The 23010-nt window shown below is 39.7% G+C and overlaps 2 protein-coding genes across 2 annotated transcripts in view; one reads left to right on the forward strand and one right to left on the reverse strand.

Moving 5' to 3' along the window:
- Positions 1-13903, forward strand: part of shisa8b (shisa family member 8b) — a 31810-nt gene extending 17907 nt beyond the window's left edge. Inside the window, 2 exon segments of the mRNA XM_063893949.1 lie at positions 6771-6875; positions 13386-13903. Coding sequence (XP_063750019.1) covers positions 6771-6875; positions 13386-13903 — 623 coding nt within the window.
- A 5590-nt stretch (positions 13904-19493) lies between these two features.
- LOC134870715 (desumoylating isopeptidase 1-like) lies at positions 19494-22990 on the reverse strand. Its single transcript, XM_063893072.1, has 6 exons — positions 22600-22990; positions 22394-22415; positions 22210-22279; positions 21544-21653; positions 21209-21331; positions 19494-20577 (listed from the first exon to the last, which is right to left on the reverse strand). The coding sequence occupies exons 1-6, from the start codon at positions 22685-22687 to the stop codon at positions 20496-20498; spliced, it is 495 nt and encodes a 164-aa protein (XP_063749142.1). The 5' UTR covers positions 22688-22990; the 3' UTR covers positions 19494-20495.
- Between the last annotated feature and the right edge of the window lie 20 nt (positions 22991-23010).

Below are 23010 nucleotides of genomic sequence, written 5' to 3' on the forward strand. Positions count from 1 at the left end.
TTATATTCAGACACACAAAACAGCACCGGACTGTGCATGCTCGTTTGTGTGTGTGTGGATTAGTATGCATTTTTTTCCTGCGTGTGTGTGTGTTTGATATAAAGCCCCTCCCTGTGGAGTTCCTCTCTCATCTCTTGCTCTGCATCATTTCTCCCCCTGCTAATGATGTGACGTGGTGAACGCTTTAATCCAGAGTGCTTCATTGATCAGGGTCGGACTCACGGGCTGCGATGAAAAAGGCTGTTTGTTGGACTAATGTAGTAAGAATAAATATATTGAACTGTGATGGAGGGAGTACAAAAAAGATCCCAGCGTCACCTGAGTCTGTAATTACCAAATCATACTTACTACAGGAAATCACGGATTCAGACCGTTACCAGAATATGATCACATTTGCACCATCACGTTCCAAAATGTACGATGTATTTTACTTACTACTCAAAAGGGAAAGAGTTGAAGTTCCCATAGCTTCACGTTTAAACCTAAATAAACATTGTGGTTTGTAGGTAACGAGACAAAAGGCCCCTGGACATATAAAGGGCCCCACACTTCTGCCTACATAAGAGCCACATATTCGTAGAGGTTTTGCATCTCTTCCTGGTCCTTTTACATTTTCAACTTTGTTTGTGGTTGTTTTTAGTCATTCTGCATCTGTTGGTAGTGGTTGGGCATCTATTTCGGTTATTTCTGATCTCTGTAGATGTTTTGCGTCTCTTTGAAGACAATTTTTGAATCTCTTTTTTGATCGTTTTTGTTTTGGTCGTGCTTTTCGGTTTGTTATTTTGCCTTTCTGCTCATTTTTGTCTCCTTCTGCTTTCTGTCAATTAAACTACACACACATCCTCATCAAACCTCCATATTATATCACGGCTAAACTCACTGTGACATATTTTATTTGGAAGGAAACATTTTCAAACCTGTGACTAAGAGTCGTGGGAGAGACTGAGGATTAAATCTGGCCCACATCGTATGAGTTTGCAAAATGTTCCCTAATGAGTCACAGGACAAAGTGGAACAGCACATAGATTGGTTTGCAGAAAACAGACGGACGGTATCGGTTTTTCCAGAGTAAACAAGATGGTGGACTGAGGCGTTTGGAAAAACTAACACACAGTAATTAAACTCATTAGTTAGTTAGTAGTTTATTAAGTATTTCAATATAAAGTATTCAAATACTGATATACTTTGGTTCCTTATTTTACAGTTAAGCTTGAGTATGGACTGATTTATTAATGAAGAGTACAAATTGAGGTTGTTATTGATCACCCATTATATTACAAAGTCAGAAAAACATCTTTTTTTATCCAAAACACTAAAAAGCAACAATATTTACAATATAATTATGCAAAATATATAAAAACATATCAAATAAAAATGATTTATTTACTTTACTTTGAGTACATTTTGTTGAACTTACAAAAATGAGTACTTCAATTTAGGAATTTTTGGCATTAAAGGTCCCCTATTATACTCTTTCTTAATATATCACAGGTCTCAGATAAATACAGACCCTGTCTCTGATTGGAGCATCCCATAAACCCCTCTGTTTCAGCCCAAAGTGCTGATTCTGTGTCTGTAGCTTTAAATGCTAACGAGCTGCTGCTGGCCACGCCCCTCTGAGAGACGATTGGTTTAAAAAACCACAATGGTGCTCTAGGAGGGGATTCAGGTGATAAGGGGGGCGGGTGTTACCTCGGTTGGTTATTGGCTAATTGTCGCACAACCCAAAGAAACATTGTGACATCACAAAGTGGCCTTGCATAATGTTTGACCTTTGGTTCTTTTAATTCTAACTTCTTCCAGCATATCAGGCTCGCAGGTAGTTCCTTAAACCCTGAATCCTTTTATTTTTAGATATACATGAGCAGCTGACGTTATCCGAGGACAGGAGGCAAACATGTGGCACAAAAGTCTCCAACAAACATGATTCATTGCAGGAAGAAAGCTTAAAGCAAAAAGCGTTGACCTATTTATTAAAGAAGACTGCAGGAGTAGCATGACCGGGCAGCAGATCACTCAGCATTCACCTTATTTCCCCCTCTCTTCAACTTGAGCTGTCAGGAGGGTTGCTTTTAAAACTCTAAAATGTTTTCCCTGCACTCTCAACTCTCCCCTCGGGTCGTGACAGGGAAAATACTTATTCCTGCAAAACGAATCAGTTTGAATCTCTGCTGCTGGTTTCATTTTGAGTATTCTGACAAAAGGCATGTGAAGTCAGCGGGAAATACAGAGCTCCAAGGTCCCTTTTATGCTTTTTATGCAGGGGGGTTCCCTGTCCTGTAGTGTGTTGTGCATTTAAATGTGCTGATCTCTCTCCAACTCAGTTTTGCTTTCCAAAAGTGGACATTTTTCTTTATAAAAGCTGGAAATGAACAAGGAGAAAACTAAAGAAAAAGGGGTAAAAACAGGGTTATTTCTGATGCTGGCTTTTTCCTTTCAAAAATAAGACAAAAGGTTAATAAATAATTGAGCAAAATATCCTGACGTTGTCTGATGAGCAGATGAACAGATGGATAAATGTGAGCGGTACCAATAAAATACCAGTGTTGTTGCTGGAGATTTTCTTAATGAGTTTCAGAAAAAAGCGCTAACGATCATTGGAAACTTAGATTCATTTTCAGGTCAGCAACGAAAGAAAACTTAGTGAGTTTTTGATGATTCCTCTCTCTCTCTCTCTCTCTCTCTCTCACACACTCGGTTATTTTTGTGCGTGCTCATGACCGTGAAGCACAAAGAAAAGCAGAGGTCAACACGTGTTCTGTTTATGGTTTGTGTTTTGTGTGGAAATGTGCATCTCAGAGGGTTTATTTGTGCGTGAAATGGCAAATAAAGGCAGTCTCAAGAGCCGCGGGGAGAGAAGGGAAGGAGAGAGTGCATCGCGTGGCATCTTCTAACAGAAAGATGAAGAATGAAACGTCCCCGTGTGTCTTTGGGAGGAAGTGACGGTAGGAATATGCAGATTCAAAATATAGAGAGTAAACCATGTCTGACGTCTATGTCAAAGTGTGTGTGCATCGTCTTTACTGCATAAGACAAACACACACACACACACACACACACACACACACACACACACACACACACACACACACACACACACACACACACACACACACACACACACACACACACACACACACACACACACACACACAAAACATAGTAAAATATCCTCTTGACTTCCAGTGTTTGACAGGTTAAGTAACTAGTGTACTTTACATTTCCATTTTCTACTCCCCTACATTTATTGAATCCCTTTAGTTGCTAGGCAGATTAGGATTAATGATGGTAAATATAATCTCCCTTAAATCAGACTGTAGTTCACCTGCAGTAAATCCAGCAGCTACCCTGCAGTATACAAAGCCATTCAAACTAGCTGCACCTTTACCAGCTCTGAGAACACTTTAATGATCAATCATTATAAAACATATCAGAGATATTATTCTGAAATGGACCAATCAGACAATGACTACTTTCACTGTCGCTACTTTAAGTACATTTAGAGGAGAGTACTTTCTACTTTCACTGGAGGAACATTTAGAATACTTTCACTGTGACAGAGTATTCCTACACTCTGGTACTTCTACTTTACTCAAGTACAAGACCTGAGTACTTCTACTTTACTCAAGTACAAGACCTGAGAACTTCTACTTTACTCAAGTACAAGATCTGAGTACTTCTACTTTACTCAAGAGCAAGATCTGAGTACTTCTACTTTACTCAAGTACAAGATCTGAGTACTTCTACTTTACTCAAGTACAAGACCTGAGTACTTCTACTTTACTCAAGTACAAGACTGAGTACTTCTACTTTTACTCAAGATCTGAGTACTTCTACTTTACTCAAGTACAAGACCTGAGTACTTCTACTTTACTCAAGAACAAGATCTGAGTACTTCTACTTTACTCAAGTACAAGATTTGAGTACTTCTACTTTACTCAAGTACAAGACCTGAGTACTTCTACTTTACTCAAGAACAAGATTTGAGTACTTCTACTTTACTCAAGTACAAGACCTGAGTACTTCTACTTTACTCAAGAACAAGATTTGAGTACTTCTACTTTACTCAAGAACAAGATTTGAGTACTTCTACTTTACTCAAGTACAAGACCTGAGTACTTCTACTTTACTCAAGAACAAGATTTGAGTACTTCTACTTTTACTCAAGTACAAGACCTGAGTACTTCTACTTTACTCAAGTACAAGACCTGAGTACTTCTACTTTTACTCAAGTACAAGACCTGAGTACTTCTACTTTTACTCAAGTACAAGATCTGAGTACTTATACTTTACTCAAGTACAAGACCTGAGTACTTCTACTTTTACTCAAGTACAAGACCTGAGTACTTCTACTTTTACTCAAGTACAAGATCTGAGTACTTCTACTTTTACTCAAGTACAAGATCTGAGTACGTCTACTTTTACTCAAGTACAAGATCTGAGTACTTCTACTTTACTCAAGTACAAGACCTGAGTACTTCTACTTTTACTCAAGATCTGAGTACTTCTACTTTACTCAAGTACAAGACCTGAGTACTTCTACTTTTACTCAAGATCTGAGTACTTCTACTTTACTCAAGTACAAGATCTGAGTACTTCTACTTTACTCAAGAACAAGATCTGAGTACTTCTACTTTACTCAAGTACAAGACCTGAGTACTTCTACTTTACTCAAGAACAAGACCTGAGTACTTCTACTTTTACTCAAGATCTCAGTACTTCTACTTTACTCAAGTACAAGATCTGAGTACTTCTACTTTTACTCAAGATCTCAGTACTTCTACTTTACTCAAGTACAAGATCTGAGTACTTCTACTTTACTCAAGAACAAGATCTGAGTACTTCTACTTTTACTCAAGATCTGAGTACTTCTACTTTACTCAAGAACCAGATCTGAGTACTTCTACTTTTACTCAAGATCTGAGTACTTCTACTTTACTCAAGAACCAGATCTGAGTACTTCTACTTTACTCAAGAACCAGATCTGAGTACTTCTACCACCTCTGATGTTGACTATGATTTTACTTGGTTTTTATAGCAGTATAGAAATGATCTTAATTCCACTTTAGTTTGGCATCTCCACCGATGCTTCAACAACGTCATGAGGAGGAAGATGATGATGATGATGATGATGATGATGATGGCAGCATAAAATGGGCTTTCTCCTCATGAACCGCTAATCTGGTGCATGAGGAGAGGTCAACAACACTAAATTACACTGAGGAGTACACACACACACACACACACACACACACACACACACACACACACACACACACACACACACACACACACACACACACACACACACACACACACACACACACACACACACACACACACACACACACTGTACAACCCATCGTTCAACAGAGCCTTTTCAGAATCTGTTAAAAGACATGTCCTGTTAAATTGCTTTGTAATAGAAACAAGATTTCCTCCCTACGTGTGATTTACATCTTAGCCTTCATGTCTGAATGTATAAGACAGTATATACTTCATATCGTTCATACTTATATAACTCATGCACATTACGTTGCACTTACCTACACTTTTTAAAGAAAAACAAATGATTCCTATCCTCTCAGCCCAAATGACCAAATAAAACATGTTGTGTGTGTGTGTGTGTGTGTGTGTGTGTGTGTGTGTGTGTGTGTGTGTGTGTGTGTGTGTGTGTGTGTGTGTGTGTGTGTGTGTGTGTGTGTGTCCTCGGGGCTGACATCAGTGGCTCTGGCTGCATCAATGGACTTCATTACTGCTAATGGTCGCAGCTTCACTCTCCCTGCTAGTTTGTTCCATTGTTCATTAGCCTCACTTCATTTAACCGCTGTCTCACCCAAACTCACCCGCCTGGAGGCAAAAGGGAGGGGCTTTTTAACTCCTGATTATCCAGAATTTATGAGGTGCTTCTACAGTAGTCGTTCCCACCTGAGAGTCCCGGTACAACCAGTGTTGAACTACAACTACTGTCCAATTTGATCCTTTAGACATTTGCTTGAAATTGTGTCATAGCGTTACAACAGCAAAGGTAGAGTGGAAACAAAAGGAACAGGAAAATGATCAATGGTCAATTAAGTGCCATGCACAAGTTTGTAACACAAATTACAAATGAAATACATCTCTAAAAGTAGCAGTATTTTTAAAAAGTAAGTAAATATATAACAATTATCCAAGGAGTATTCCTCGACGCTACCTGAGAGTGTGTTCAGGAAAACAGACGTGACTTATTCATCGGATAAGGCTGCAAAAGTAGGAACTTAGGTACAAGACAACCCCAAAATATAATGGGAAGTATAAAGACCAAATGAAGCTTATAAAGGTGTCCTTACATGTTTTGGTGGTTGCATTCAATTCATTTGTATTTATGTACATGTTGAGGTTATGGTTGAAGAAACACGGGCAGTTTTTCTCATTAGTCGTTTTTTTGTTTGTTTTTTAATCGTCTTTCTTTTATAATTCTTCTATTTCTTCGTCCCTTTTCTTACAATTTATCTTCTATAACTGTGTTTATGTATATGCACCATACTGTCTACACCAAAGCAACAACTTTTTAGCCTATGCAGACCATTTACATACACTAAACCTACAACACACTACAGGAAAGGGAAAACTCAGTCCCTAAGAGGATAGAATACTAGGGCCGCTTCAAGCAAAGGATCTGAGTACTATGTCTAGTTTGCAGTGCATGCTGGGTAATTTAAGGTGCTTAAGTCATCTTCTCTTCACCCAAACCTGACTCTTCCTCCCTCTGTTTGCTTGTCTCTCTCCAGAACAGTACCACCTGAATAACTCATCGTTCGCTCAGGGCCTTCCACACCCACACCGCAACCACAGCACGGTGGGACTCAACAAGTACACCTCCCTCAAAGCCGTGGGTAAGTCTGTCACACACACACACACACACACACACACACACACACACACACACACACACACACACACACACACACACACACACACACACACACACACACACACACACACACACACACACACACACACACACACACACACACACACACACACACACACACACACACACACACAGTAAAGTGACACTTACTCCTTTAGACACAGTAACCTTTGGAGTCCAGTCTCAAGACAAAACAGAGAGCTGATCTGAAAGAGGAACCCACGCTGCTCCTGTCTGAGGTGTGACCGGTTAGATAGAAGTGGTGCAGTTAGGACGTATTTTTGTATCCCAACAAAGTTAGTTACTTCCTCAACCAAAAGCCAATGAGGCAAACACACCTTTATGATACTCCACATGTACACTAAGCACCATTTGTATTATATCTGAAGTGTAAGTCTAACGGCCAAAAGTTAAAAGCTAACTTTTGCATCAATTTGTTCCCTTTCTTTGGGCAATGCTAGACTTTGCCTTTAATCTTTGTTGTGCAGCAATTCAGTCGCTGATGGCACAAAATAATAATGATTTTGTGATTGTCTGAAATCCTAATTTCCTCTACACTATTGAGTAAACTATTGAGTGTGAAACAGGATAACGCCCAAAGCTAAAAAGTTGCATTACAGAATCACAAACAGACACATCTATCCAATCAGATGATCCTTTTCATGCACAGCTTCCCTGATTTTACAATCCTCTAATGATGGTCATTATTAAGATGTTTTACACAGTTTTTTCAATGCAAGGAGATGTGGTTCTGTGACGTTAATGCAGGATATAAAATGGCCCTGCTGGGTTAGTAACAGGTGATGGTTCAGACAGTATCTAAGGTCACACAGAATGTTGTTGTCCTTGACTTGCTGAGGGTGTAATAGAGTAGAGAGAGATCTAACCCCAGGTATCTCATTAAACACACGGCCTGTCAAGGTAGATTGTTGAGATTCTGGGTAATTTTCAAGCAACACCCTTTACTCTCTGTACAGGACATATATATGTTCTCACTTAGAACTCCTCAGACACGGCAGCTCTAAGCCTGTAGTGCTAGTTTGCATATCTCATTTCACTCTCGTTACTGTCAGGATTGGGGAAAGGACCCAAGCGCAGAACCAATAGAGGAGGCAGGGGTACAAAGCGTATAACAAAAGGCAAGCTTTTATTGATAAAAAAGCTGATAACAAAAATGCAGGAAAAGGTGACCAAACCGGTGAAAAATGGAGGTGCAAGACATCACGTGGAAACAACGACGACGACACGACAAAGAACACAAAGGAAAGCACAGACTAAATACAGAGGAGGGTAATCACAAGACAAGAAACAGCTGGGAAGGGGGATGAGACACACAGGGCAACAGGTGAGCACATCAGGCAATCAGACAGGAGGGAAATTGAAGACAGGAAGTAGTCTAGACAAGACAGGAAGTGACAAAACCAGATATATTTCAAAATAAAACAGTATACTAGAAATACAGAAACTGAGATCCTAACAGTTACATTGCAGAAGTAAAAAACTACATGTCCCAGGTATCATCAGCAATCCTTGATGGATATGGAAGTATTATAATTTATAAAAGAAACAGCCTGGTGTTACCAAGAAGCACAAGAACGACACACCAATTATCATTTTGCCTTATGACTAATTATTTTTGCACTCAACACTCACGCTTCATTTGGCTGGTGCTCCAACACATTGTGCGCGATAGCCCGAGAGGCGGGACATACCTAAGCAGGTTGACCAATCACAACAGAGCCGGCCAGCTAACCAATCAGAGCAGACTGGGCTCTAGTTTCAGACAGAGGGTGAAAAGAGGTGCTGCAGCACAGGCAGTATGAGAAACATAAAGAGCTGTTTGAACATTAAAGCATGGAGACATGTCCCAGTAGAGACACTAAATATAAATATGAAATCTGAAAATTAGCATGTGTCCTCTTTAACAGTGGGGTGCTGCTTTTGTACTTTCCCACGAGATCAAATTGCTAAAAAAAGACCCCTAAGAAACCGTGAGAAGCTTAATCAGTCCTCATCATCCATCAGCCTTTCCAAATGGTCGTGACATTCAGACATTGTAGAACTATCCCTCTCAGTTTGGATTTGTTATGTAACCTTGTTTCTAAATAAACTAAACTAGGTAAAAAAAGATGAAAACAAACGGCTATTGTTAGTGGACTCTCTACACTCGGAAAAAACAGAGACAAGGTTACTGCTCATGTAGACGGGAAGCTAGCGGCGATGACCTCTGCTTTTATTTTTATTTAAATCATTCTCTGTGACATTCATGTTCACACACACACACGCACAGCGCAGACTCAGGGCGAGGGTATTTATAAACCTTCATTGCAAATGTCCCCACATCCTGACACACATACCTTTACCTCCATCATCTCCGTTGCACTCCTCAGTTTCTCCCTCCCTTCTGCCGTCTCGATCTCCGGCAGCTACAGAGGAAGACCGCCAGTGTTCACCTTGAGGGCATACGCCAATTTGAAATACTTAAATCACCAGCTTTCCCCTTTGATCTTCTTCAAAACCCTCCCCCTCATCTCGACTATCCCAGCTTTCCTCTGATCTATTATATTCCACTCATTTATTATGGACAAGAAGGCCAGTTTTTTGTGCCTCTAATAGCTCAAACTGGGCACTGATGTTAAACTCCTTTTAAATATCTTTTGACTTAACATGTCTCTTTCATATCCTTTCATTCTTTCCTTTAGGCGTCTTTTTTACCCTTCTTAATGTTCACCTGCCGGACCTTTACTTTTTCCATTCTCACTTGTATCTATGTTCGATATCATACCAATATCATTGAATTGTTAGACTATATCCAATTAAATATGTTTAAAATCAAAAACGATCTCCTTACACACAAGCCGTTTTGTTTCAGAAATCATCTCCTTCCATACTACCGGCCTAGAAATGCATAATCAGGTTACTACTAGAATAATAAACCCTCTTTATTAGTCACATACATGCACACACAGTGAAATGTGTCCTCTGCATTTAACCCATCCTAGTACTAGGAGCAGTGGGCAGCTATTGTGCAGCTCCCGGGGAGCAATGGGGAGGGGGGATTGGAGGTGTCCGGTGCCTTGCTCAAGGGCACCACAGTAGGGCACCTAAGAGGTGAACTGGGACCTCTCCAAGTAGCCGTCCACTTTCCATATTTCAAGTCTTTGCCAAACTGTTCATTCATCAAATGGCGGCAGAGATGAAAGAACAATTCTGCCCCGTATCCCACCATGATACAGAGGAATCAATTAGGTCCTTTGATGAGGAGGTTGAGGATCTGCTGAGGAACAGGGGTGAGGAACAACAGGGTGGTAATGAGGTTGAGATGTATGTAGGAGTGCAACAGCTTTTAGATGGAAAAAGCCTGAAGTTCACAAAGCTGCTTAGTGATCTCCTCCTCAATCACACCACAGAGGGGATGATAGTACCAGAGGTTGTCCCAGGAGTCACAAGAATATTCGTAGCCCCGCCACGTGAAGCCCTGCTTCAAGAAATAAGAGATAAAATGTGGCACTTCCTGGGACTTTTCGTGTGGTGGATGACCAATCAGGCCGGCAGCCAAGGCGACAGGGTGGAGAAGGCTTTGGAGGCACCTGAGTTACGGTCACTCGCACAAACATCTGCAGTGCCTGCTGACTCAAGTGCAAGATCAGTGCAGGACGCATGCACAGGAAGAGATAACCAAAGTACTTGTCAGAATCCTTGTACTGAAGCTGGTTTCACGGATTTTCAACAAATTAAATGTGAACAGCACACTTGGAGACCCAAAGGACGTCGCAGAGTACCTTTTTGAGAAAGTATGGGCCAAAGTGGAGGGAGAGGATTTCAAAATCACCCCGGAAACTTTCAAGAGCCTCGACAAGCTAGTTTACAACGATCTGTGCGAGCATGTTGGCGATGCGTAGAGGGTGCTGGCTGCAGCCTATCTAAAAGAAGAATTAGTGGATAATGCATTGGCCTCCGTCTTTAAACTCCACCTGCGGTCTGCAAGTTCTTCCATCGTGTAGGCCGAGCGATCATGAAGCCGTTCACACGCTCTCCTGCAGCTGCTTGGGATATTAGAGGAATTTTATACAGAGCTCAGGTCCTGCCCCCCCCCCATACGTCGCTTCCCATCTTAAGCCGACTTGAGCTCTCAGGGTACTGGTTTTCTCCGGGAGTTTGCGTTTCTTCCCTCCTATTATTTTGATTTAAACGTTATATTATTGCTTTTTACTTACCTTATACTGTTATGTGATATTTGTTGAGCTAATACATTTAACTAAAGTCAGCACTTCAGGGCCTTAAGGACACGAGGTTTTCTCTGGGAGTTTCTGTTTTTTTCCTGCATTACACGCAGCAACGGGACGATCTATATATATTTGATATATTTCTGCCCGGAGCTGCGTGGGTTCATCATTTATTAAGTAATCAATAAAAATGTTGGAATTTAATCGTCTGCTTATGTCTCTTTGCCGTCAGAGCTGTAAATATACAGTCTTTTCCAACCAAGTCAAAGTGTTTGTAGGAAATATAATGAGACAGTGTGTGTTGTGAGAAAGCCACACTAGTTATTGAGTCAAACATGTAATAATCAGAAGAGCTGTCATCAGAGCTGGAGTTCTGCTCACTCAGATTGAAACTAAGGTCAAAAACAAGGAGAATACATCAATATTTATGATAGGTTAAATGTGAGGGTGAAGGTAAATATCCTTCATAACAGGAGTGGATTTTCTTTGTAGGGGAAGGCTATCTTACGCCTCTATAACTCAAATGTTTGTTCATAGAGCGAGGAGAAAAGTCTCTCTAACGTCTTACCTTAAACTGGAAAACAGCAGAAGGCTTCGCGTGGTTTAAATGGCTTACATTTGATTTATTTTTGTAATGGAAAGTAAGAGTATATTTGGTGGATACTTTTACTTTTTTGTGTGTATACATAACACCTGTAATCTGTGACATTTTAGGTAGTTTGTAATCATTGTAACTCTTATTTTAATCACTGTAAATATTATTTGATTTTTATATTGTTATTTTAATTAACTTTATTATTATTATTTTATTTTTAATTATATTTGTCTTTATTTTTGTTTCAGTATTTTTATTATTAATAGTTAAACTGGTAAAAATTGGTAGTAATATTCAAAATAATTAACAGCTGTTTCAGTGTAACTTATAGTTTTATAAACCTGAGATAAAGACAGTTTTGGGAATTATCTCAAATCTAAAGAGGCATCTTCAGGTTACTGAAGTCTTTAACCAGAGGCACTGCTAGGATTTGAACCCAGGATCTCCTGGTTACTAGACAGGCGCTTTGACCAGCTAAGCCAAAGCACCTTTCTATCTTTAGACAAACACGAACTGAAAACGGCTTCAGAAGAAATCTAAACAGTTAAACTTAAAAATCCTCTTTAGAACATAAAGTATTCATATAGTATGTAACCTTAGAGAATCATAATAAGAAATGGTGAAAAATAGAGTTAAGTGTTACACATCTGAGAAGAACTGTAAAGTCAGCGAGCTAACACTAGCCACCATAAGCCAACGGTCGTACCAGACCAAGTGACACTGAAGCGGGAAAACACACTGAACAAATTCAATAATGCAAGAGTGCGTTTTACTATATATGACTTAAAGTTTCATCTGTAAGACTCATTTGTAATTCCTCAGTAGTTGCATGGTCTACTTTTAAAGTTCCCAAAATCGTTTGATGAGCGAAAGAAGAGGACGTTTCTGACAGGTTGTAGCCGAGAGGTCCAAACATTTAAATGCTTCACGGATTAAAGTGTGAATCAGTCGTCAGTGTTCCCACGATCACACACACTCACATTGACAGTTCATATCGGGCGACTTCTGCATGGGACTCAGAAGAGCATCAGACTGTGACAAATGGAAAAATGACTCTAAAGTATAAACAAGTTTAAGTAGGCTAAATACAGCACGTGTTAGCTACTGGCCTTATTGTGAAGCGACATAAACGGAGCACACCAGGAGAAATTAAAGGATTATTCCTGATTTATTTAACTTTTTGGCGTTCTTTTCTATCAGTTAGAAACGCAGCATTGTCAACACTAAAGTAATAGCTGAGATTTGGGAACATTTTTTGTGATAAATTATGAAGAAAGGAGTGGATAATCAACACAAACCAACCCCTTAAATTGGATTTCCTCTGGTTAGCTTGCGAACTCCATTGTGATTGGGCAACCGCTTAGAGATGTCCCGCCCCTAGCCTATCGCGTAAAATTGCAAGCAAATAGATGTGCGAGTAAGGGATTTTAGCCTTTGCAGACCATTTACATGCACAAAAACCTAAACACACTGCAGGAAAGGGAAAGCCAGAGAGCAGAACAGAGCCCCTTCAAGCAATACTTTAACTGAGATAAAAGATAATATCCAGAACTACAAAAACAACGTGTAATAAACTAAATGAATCTGTAAAATTCCCATGAATCCTCTGTACTGGTGTTACTTTCTCTCACCCATCATGTCTCTATTACAGCTCAGAGTGCGTCTCGCAGCTACTACAAAAGCTTCCCGCTGATGGACTTCTCTCAATACCAGCCGGTGGCGCCTCCCGCCTTCCAGCCGGTGCCCATGCCGCCCAAAGACAAGTCGTACATCCACCAGACGTCGTCCTCGCACCGAGACCTGCACGCCCCGCTCTCCATCTCCATCCCCAGCAGCCACATGGAGCACTCCCACCTCCCAAAGACCACCACACTCCCTTTTCTTTCCAGCTCGGCCTTTAAAGCCTGGGAGCCGACCACCCGACATGTTCACCGGCAGGCTTCGGCTCCAGGTTACGCCCCATCCATGCACATTTCTTCCAGGAGACATGGCTACTCCACGCGGAGGCAGCAGAGCATAGAGAACATGCCGGATCTCTTCAGCCAGCCCTATGGAGGCATGTATGGGGCCGGGCAGGGGCACGTACAACACCAACCTCAACCTCAACCGTCGTACCACCACCACCACCAGAGGCAGAAGAGCTACAGCACGACCGAGGTGACCGTCTGAGCGCCGAGGTCACAGAGCTCAGCCTGTTGTGATGTTAAAACAGACCAACAAAAAAGCTTTGGTGTCAACCAGAGTTTGGGAGAGTTGGCCCGAACAACGGGGAGATGTGTTCAGATTTACGAGATGAAAAGAGGTGTTTTGATGAGTGGAAACAGGGAGATTCAGGAGAAAAACAAAGAGCTGAAGGACTTCTCTTTACAGAATTGGACTCTGAGAAGGGTCTTGTACATTGATTATATAAAGTGCAGCTTTTAGAGCAGTGAGCAAACTAAATTGTGTACGATTTGGCAGAATGAACAGTGAGTTTGTGTTAGCCAGGAAGCTCCAGTTGAGTTTAAGTATTCAGTAGGTCATCAGTACATGGCTCCTGGTCAGGGGTTTATATTAAAAATCATTTCACTATGACACTGGCAATTGACAAAAAACTGCATTCAGAGGCAATACAAATGAGTGCTTACATGATATATTTAAATTTAAAATGTGGCTTCTGTTTCTGTGGTTTCCCTACAGGTGTTGGACTTATTCATTTCAATTTAGAGAAACAATACTTTTAACGTCCAAAAGTACAAACTGCAACAACATTCATAAAACAAGAGTGTTTAACATTTAGCTTTCTTGCCAAGAGTTAGATGAAAAAAGCGATACCACTCTCCTATCTGTGCGCTAAATATGTAGCTTCGGTTAGCGGTTAGCTTAGCCTAGCATTGGTTACAACATACCTACAAGCGCAGTGACTGTTTGTGGTCATGTCTTTGGATTTGACACTAGTAAACACGGTAGAGGCTTATTTGAGGAGATTTAAAGCAGATTTAGTTACCTGTTGGGGTTGAAATAGATAAGCTTATTCCCCCTGTTTCTAGTCTCCATGCTAAAGCTAAGCTAACTAGCGTCTGATAGCCTAGCTCCATGTTTACAATAGAAACACAGAATTGTTCTTGCTTTTTCATCTAACTTCCTGCCAGAAAGCTAATAAACATATTCCAAAACTGCTGGATTCTTCACCTAAATTACCACTGTATGTAACATTAGACACATGTGAATTACAGTCAATAATAACAGCAGAAAGTCCAAATAGTTAGTCGATGGAATTCAACACTGGAATAATAGTCTTTTTATCTTTTGATTTTTGTCGCAAACATAAGAAATGTTTATCAGGCACGGTCGAGAAGTTGGTGAGCCCTTCAAAACTTCAGTAAATGGATTCTAAAGTCTGATTTAGAGCAAAGAAATCTCAGTGCCAAGCCAATACATGTTAGAAAATGTGTTGCTCTTGGTCTATAATGGACATTAAATGAAATTGGGCAGTAAAAATCCAATTATTATAAGCATAAATTGAGTATAATGTTTCTAAATTGATGCAAAGTCTACATTTGAGTCATTCAAACTCAACACGATGCTATTTCTCAGTAAAACTGACATCACATATTATTTAGTTTCAGGACAACCATGAATCATCTCAAGGTAACACACTTCAGGTCATTTTCGATCCCTTTAGATGCCTTTTGGTGCATCCTTTAATACATTCCCTCTTGTAAAAACACCTCTACTATTTTGCATCTCTCGCTCTACCTCCATGCACAGCCACTTTCTCCTCGTTTTCGCTCCCACCCTCTTTTTTTGTCCACGAGGAAGCGCTTTGCATTCACTACCATCAGGCCGAGCACAGGGAATAGCATCCCCGGGGTCACATTAACTCGACGGTGAGGACAATGCCACCATCATGTCAGCTCCCATCAGCCTCCATCCCCACCAGAGAGAGGCAGAGGGGGACGGTGTAAGAGCCAGAGGCTGGGAGCTCTTTAGAAAAGAGGAGAAAGGGAGGAGAAAAATAGAAAAACAAATGAATATGGCCGCCTGTTTTCTTTCCTGGGGGCGTGGGGAAAGGGAAGGAGTCACTGTGGATTTGGGTCGCTCCCTACTAAGTTGTCTGGGTCATAAATCACAGTGGTTGGACGTGTTTGTGATTTCCAAACCCCGGGCACCAAAACAGGGGAATTCACTGAGGCATTTCTACGCCTGGAGGCTTTGGACATTTCTCATCTTGTCTTTGACGCCCGTACAGAAAAAGGACAGTGTGCAGAGCTGCTGAACATGCAACAGTTAATGCATCGGACTTGTTGGTTAAAGTTTATGTCTGCAACACCCTCAGGAACCGCACAATGAAGTGAACTGTTAATAATGATTGCACGTGTCCCGAAAAGCTTCCTTAGATCATAGTATTTGTGCTGAAAAAGCAGAGAGGACTTTGGGGAAAAAAGTGCTTTTGCAGAACCAAGAGCAAACACTACAAATGGACGAATCACACAATGAAACACGGCACTATTAAGTGACCAAACCCTTCTTTTCCACTACACTACACCGATATAAGGACCCTAAAGCACAGACGTCATAGAATTAACCATATTTCCTAATACCAACGTCATACACATAAACATATGCAGCAAACTAAGGGTCTGACTAAGGGTCTGACATGTCAAACTAGAGTTCAAATATGAAGTTCCAAATGAAGTTAAGTAGATATATGTCCAGATGCAAGATGTTTCATTAAGTACATTTGGCAATCACCTTTTTAATCAGTTCTCTAACCACTTGAGCAACAGTTCTTAGTAAATATTTGCCTAGTTACACATTTGGAAGATATAAATCAAAATAGTCTTACATTTAACATCATGTTTCTGACCATTCGACTAATATTCACTTCCCTTTGACCTCCAGTTTGGTCTCAAAACTACTTAATGTAATGTTAATCAAGCTATTTTGCTGCTAAATACTCCTTTTTTCTCATAAGCTAGTTGTTAATTTTGCCAAAAATGTAATTAAATCCCATTGAGGCGCACCTGTAAAGATACGTTGTCCATCAGTTGTCCACCCACAAACCAAGTTACCTCCATATATCCCCCAAAAACTTTGCTGCAGACTGAGCTAATGGTGGTTTAATCTGAGAAAAAAAGACTGTGACTGTTTAACAAATCCGAGATAATGTACCATAAACAAATCACATAAAGAGTACTGATGCTTTGGTCCAAACAAAATCAAACACTGTCACCAAAATCCTCTTTTTTCTTCCTTGTTTATTCACGCTATCGTCATTTTTTAAAACCAAAACAGCAAAGGATCATGGGACAGAAATCACTTCCTTTTAATGCTTGATGTTGTGAGATATAAAACAGGTCTTTATGAGCAATGGAGGTGCTTCCTATGTCTTTCTTGCTGTGAAATCATGCATTTTGCCCTCTGAAAACAACAGTTCCTCTCTGTAATTTTTGTCTGTTTATGACAAATGTTGTGTACATTATGAGTCAATCTTTTCAGACACAGTATTTTTTAGGTTTTATGTAGTGCAAAAAAACGTTGTATTCTAGATTTACTTGTGAATATTGTGTAAATATGTGTATGTAATGGAATTTCCTATATTTTGTTTGATATAAGGGCTGTATGAACCAAGTCATTTTAAGTATTTAATATAACTATGAGATTTTAAACAGAGTAAATGATGTTTTAGGAACATGATGCATAGTGCGATTTACATTAGCTGCAGTTTTCCAATGTGCAATAGAGGAGAATAAAGAATAGAATAACTGTGTCACATTATTGCAGAAGGTTTTTTACACTAAGTGACAGAAATTAAGTGCAGTGTAGGAAACACCGCTGTGAAGCAGACAGGTTGTCTAAGGCATTGATCGTGTTTCTGTTGTATGACTACACAAAGCTGACCGATACGGGACGCTCTGCAAAACCAAGAAGCGGTGCAAGGAATTAGATTTGCAGAGAGCATGCAACAGTTTGTTTGCACATGCAGAGAGGATTGTGATATTTAGTGCTGTGTACAGATACTGGGCTTACACTGTTTAAATGCAACAGAAATGTTTCTTTGCACCGAGTGAAAAGAAGGGACTCTGCAGGTCATCGTCTTGAAGTTCCTTATAGAATCTGTTTTCAAAGGAATATATGATATTAAAACATGGGTGGATTACTGAATTGGCCTACTAGGCACAAGTCTAGAAAACCAAAAAGCCAGAGGATGTTTGTAGGACTTCCCCTAAAAAAAATCACCGCGAGACAAACACCGAAAAGGGAGGGACTCAAAATGACCACAGAGTCTAAAAGGAATTAGATATGATGCGAGAGGGCTGCAAAAAGACACAAAACAATTACAAAAAGATGCAAAATTGATGAAAGGAGATGCAAAACAGAGATACTGACTTCAACTATCAAAAGGGGCAGAATAACCTCAAAATAACTACCTACAGAGAGACACACTTTGACTACAAGTGGGAATAAAAATACTACAAAGAGACCGCAAATTGACCAGAGTGAGATTACAAAACAGCTGCAAAGAGATTTATGACTACAGAGACACAACATGACTACAAAAGCAAAAGCAAATGCTAAATGACCACACAAATAACTACATAAAGACACAGAATGAGCAGGAAGAGACCCTTAATGTCTTGAAAGAGACAGGTTTTGTTATTGAAGACACAAAAAACGACTAGAAGACCAAAACTACCAGAAATATACACATAAAATCACCACAAAGCAACTACAGGAGGCTAAACTACTATACATTGCATGTATCTTGATCCTGTGTTGAGGGGCCCATTGTCTCATAATCCACCCATGTAAATGCTGTAAGAGAACAGAGCTGATAAGTGTATAAATATAAATATTAAAGCCAAGTAAATCCAAAGTGTATTGGTGTGATATACAGTATGTAGCATAAATATGTATATACTGTATGAACCTGTACTTTTTATTTCAACACAACAGATAATTTATACCCAGGATGTTCTAGAAAATGTTGTTTGCAGAGGATTGTTGATGCCACTTTTGAAGATATGAAATATTAAAGATTGTTAAATCAAAATAAGGCGTTGGATTATGTTTGTAAGAAAGAAATGATGGACATTTGATTATTTCTGGGGCAGTGAAAAGATATACAACACTCTCATAGCAGCGATCCAACACATGGTACGAGATGGGCTAAGGGGCGGGACATCTCTAAGCAGTTAACCAATCACAACAGAGCCAGCCAATCAGCGCAGACTGGGCTCTGGTTTCAGACGGGGTGAAAAGAGGTGCTGTAGAACAGGCAGTATGAGAGAAATAAAGAGCTTTTTGAACATTAAAGCATGGAGACATGTCACAGTGGAGACACAGCATACTTATATGAAGCTGAAGATAAACATAGGAGGCCCAATTAACAGTAAAACGTGATTAACAGGACACTTAGGAGCTGAGATTGTGTATGGTTAAGAGCCACAGAGCAAAATTAAGGGAAATGAAAAGCCACAACTGTCTGGAAATACTTTCCCAGCTGGGATTTGAAGCAGAAACAATCCCAAACATGTCCCAGTAACCAATAATTCACCCGTCAATTCTACAAATGGGGAGTAAATTATAGCTGCAGACGCTTCAGTGAGCCTGCAGTGACACCCTGTGGCGGTCACTGGAACTACATGCACAATAGAAGCAACATTTGGAATACTTAATCCACTTTTAAAATCCTAATCCTATACACAAAAGATGTCAAATCAACACTATACTCTGTTAAATGCTAAAACAAAACAAAAAAAGGGATGAGCCATACTCCAGATTACAATTTTTAATACAAATAAGACCTTTTACAGTCCAATTGATGAACATTAGCATTTCAGAGCATGTACAAAATATAAAGCAGATGTAATACTTTGCAGACACACTTTAAGAAGTATAAACTTAAGGTTAAACAATGCTAAAAATAAATATAGTCAATGTAAAAATTCCTAATGTCAAGGAAAGAGTCCTGAAATAAGATTAAAGACATCAAAGGTTATGCTGTCAGTGCACAAATGCTGGATATGTAACATTACACGCACAATATGTCTTTATAAATCTAACACAGTTTTTCAAGTAAAGCTTGAATTGGAAGGTGTAAGTGATTGGTCCTGTATTGGGAAATAAAATCTGAAAATTACAACTTTCTTTATGTGGAGTCTGATATTAAAAGAGACTCATTTAATACCACACCGTGATTGTGTTGAAGACATTTCCAAATAGAATGAAGCACAATGTTGACAAAATATATATAACATATAGTGGTTAACTGTAATAAACTGCATCCATGATGATAAAATATATATTGTTTGAAGGGAAGCTGTGGTAATGGATCTGGTTAAGTGCTGGTTAAGGTCAAATCTAGACGTATATAATAAGTATTCATAATATTTAACCCTTTTAAAAATATTTTGGCTGTTCCCATAAAACTCCCATACATTTTGGAGAGAGTGCAAGATTTCTTTCTCTAAATTTGGGAGTTGAACTGCAGCTCCTATAACCTTAGATTCAGATTTAATTTTATTCTCATTGAACAAGAAGTGTATGAAAAGCTGTGTGGCTTATACATAGTCAGATATTTATCAAGAAATCTGCTCTTGTATAGTCTCTAAAACGTTGGATGTGTAGAAAAGGAAGAAACTAAACAGAGAAGACTGTCTAAATGATGGCTGTTTAACAGGAAAACTGACGGATGAGTCACAAGGTGGAGCTGTTGTCTGACAGTGTCCAATTCCCCCTGAAACCTTAAATGAAACTACTTTTCTTTTAAAGTTTTCTACCGCTGCCCCGTGATGTTGCTGCCTCCAGGATTTATGACCATGGAATCCAGTAAGGGACGGAGAGCCTGGCCAAAAGGCCTAAAGAGGAAACACAGCAGACAGCACTGTTACACTGAAGGGTGAAAAACATCCAAACAAATTAAAGTGTGTGAGCCAACAGGAAGTGGATAAATAAACAAATTGAGCGCAACAAGATCAGATCAGAAGCTGCAATCATTTCAATTTTACTTCAGTACCATTGCAAGCGATTGCTAAACCTTCAGTTTAGGATGTTCAGATCATCTCAGACTTTATTTGGGCTGATGTGATGCAATTTCCTATTTTCTGATACCTAGTTTTCTATTTTTCTAAGTCTGCGCTACTTTGAGTTGAACAGAAAATCTTCTACAAGGTGTTTCTTAAAAGGTACTGCAACAAACACCAGTCTATTTCCAGGAAAGGCCCTCAAAAAGGACTCATTTTTCCACCAAATACACCTGTCTGTGCTGTTCCGACTTTTCTTTTTTTTGGATTCTCCTTTTGCTACCAAGTTACCACCCTTCAGGGGATTGGCTTTAGTTTGGGATCATAAAGTTATCTATTATTTTTTGGTATTAAACATACATAACCAAGATCTACAAAACCTACACAGACCAACACAGAGGATAAAATGTCAAGGTAGAAATATAAAATAGCATTAAGAGCCGCTTCATGTTGGTTATAGACTCACGTGGACAGGACTTCAGAAGGCAGGTCTGTGATATACGACGGGATCTTTTTTCCCGTGAGGAACTGAGCCACCTCGTTGCTGAAAGTGTTGCAGTTGTGCTCAAACAGGTTGTATTTGTCACGTCTGTGCATGGACAGAGAGAAGGAGAAGAGAAAATTAATTCAGTGAAAAGACAGAGAGACCTGAGAGAGATAAGAGTAAAATATAAGCAATGGGAGACTTTTTAAAAGGAGGCGTCACATTCTTGTAGTGACAAAGTGACCCCCCAAAACCCACACTGATCTCCAGATGACCCCACTGGGATGTAAATCTGTGTGATGAAGCTGAGCATTTACCCATATGTGGAGTCTGCCAGGGACATCAGGTAGACCATAAATAACTCTGCAGACACCTCAGTGGAGCCCAGGTCAACGACGGAGTCGGGCTGACCCAAAGGGGTGCTTCCCTAGGATGAAACACACACACCAGCTCAGTTAGCATTGTTCCAAACACTTTTTAGGTAATCTTTTGAGGCAAGTGAGGAAAAATACATTCAGGTGAATTATTTTCTTATTAAGTCTTTATTAATTATTCAATATTATTTAAATCTATGGAAGAGGTGGAAAAAGGTTTGCCAAATTAAAGAATAGTTTACAAACTACAAGTACTGTTGTAATACTCAGTACCACAATTTCATGTTCTAAATAGGACTCAAATCTAATTAAAAACATTTCCAGACAAAAACAATGACTAAAAATAACACTATATGCTCAAACACAATGTATGTATGTTTAGAGTGCACTAAGAAACCAGATGAAAAATCCTCTGGCTAAACTTAATTTCGACCGTTTTCACAGAAGAGCATTTTTTTATTTAAGTAAGGGACTTGATTATATTGTCGATACCTTTTTTTCACATGCCCTTAAAACTTGTAAAGAAATGTAATCATTAGAATGCCTTTTTCTCTTAGCTTAGGGCTTACATCATTTTATATTTGGGATAAGACTGAAGCTGATTCTTACAGGTGGACAATTGTTGATGCCCTCCCCCACAAAGAAGAACTCCTTTCCATGGACCACAATAGCAGTGTGCCTGCAAAACACAAAAGCACCTTTTTAAACAAAAGCAAGGCAATGAAGTATAAATAACCACAGTTGACATGATATTTAGTGATGATAATTATAGAAAATAAACAGCTGCACTCACCATATCCCATCAAGCTGTCTCCCTGGGGTAATAAAACATAACAACATCACAACAAAGCTATTCCACACCTGTAATTTGACAGAAATTAAAGTCACAGCTAAGGCCTGAGTAGCATCCCCGCTGTTTCCTTGTTTCCCTCCCGGGCCAGAGTGCACTCACTGCGGCGTTAATAAAGCTAAGCAACAGGTGGCTCTTCAGAAACTCACCCAGCATGAGAGGACTGAGCTGCCGGGCCATTCCTCTGGACATGTCGTAAATGTACAACTTCACTGGGTATGATTCGGTTTGGTCCATGGTGACACGAAGGTATTATACTTTAAAAAAACCTAACTTTGGATACAAGTTACCTGAGAGTTTCTAGCTTACCGGTAGCTAGCAATCAACACTTAAAACGAAAAATACCTTGGAATTGGAACGGATACTATCTAGGCCTTTTCACATAAAAAGTAATAAATAAAGCAGGAAAAAGACTATTAAAGCACAAAATTGCCGGTTGCTGACAGTTGGTCAAAAAGTAAACAATAACATGACTGTCAAAACGAAAAGTGCTTTCTCATGGAGCTGGGGATCATTTCATACTGTGTCAGTCCCCTGATAGACAAACCCCGCCTACTTTA

The sequence above is a fragment of the Eleginops maclovinus genome, chromosome 10 (genome assembly GCF_036324505.1).
Source record: "Eleginops maclovinus isolate JMC-PN-2008 ecotype Puerto Natales chromosome 10, JC_Emac_rtc_rv5, whole genome shotgun sequence".
Taxonomy (NCBI): domain Eukaryota; kingdom Metazoa; phylum Chordata; class Actinopteri; order Perciformes; family Eleginopidae; genus Eleginops; species Eleginops maclovinus.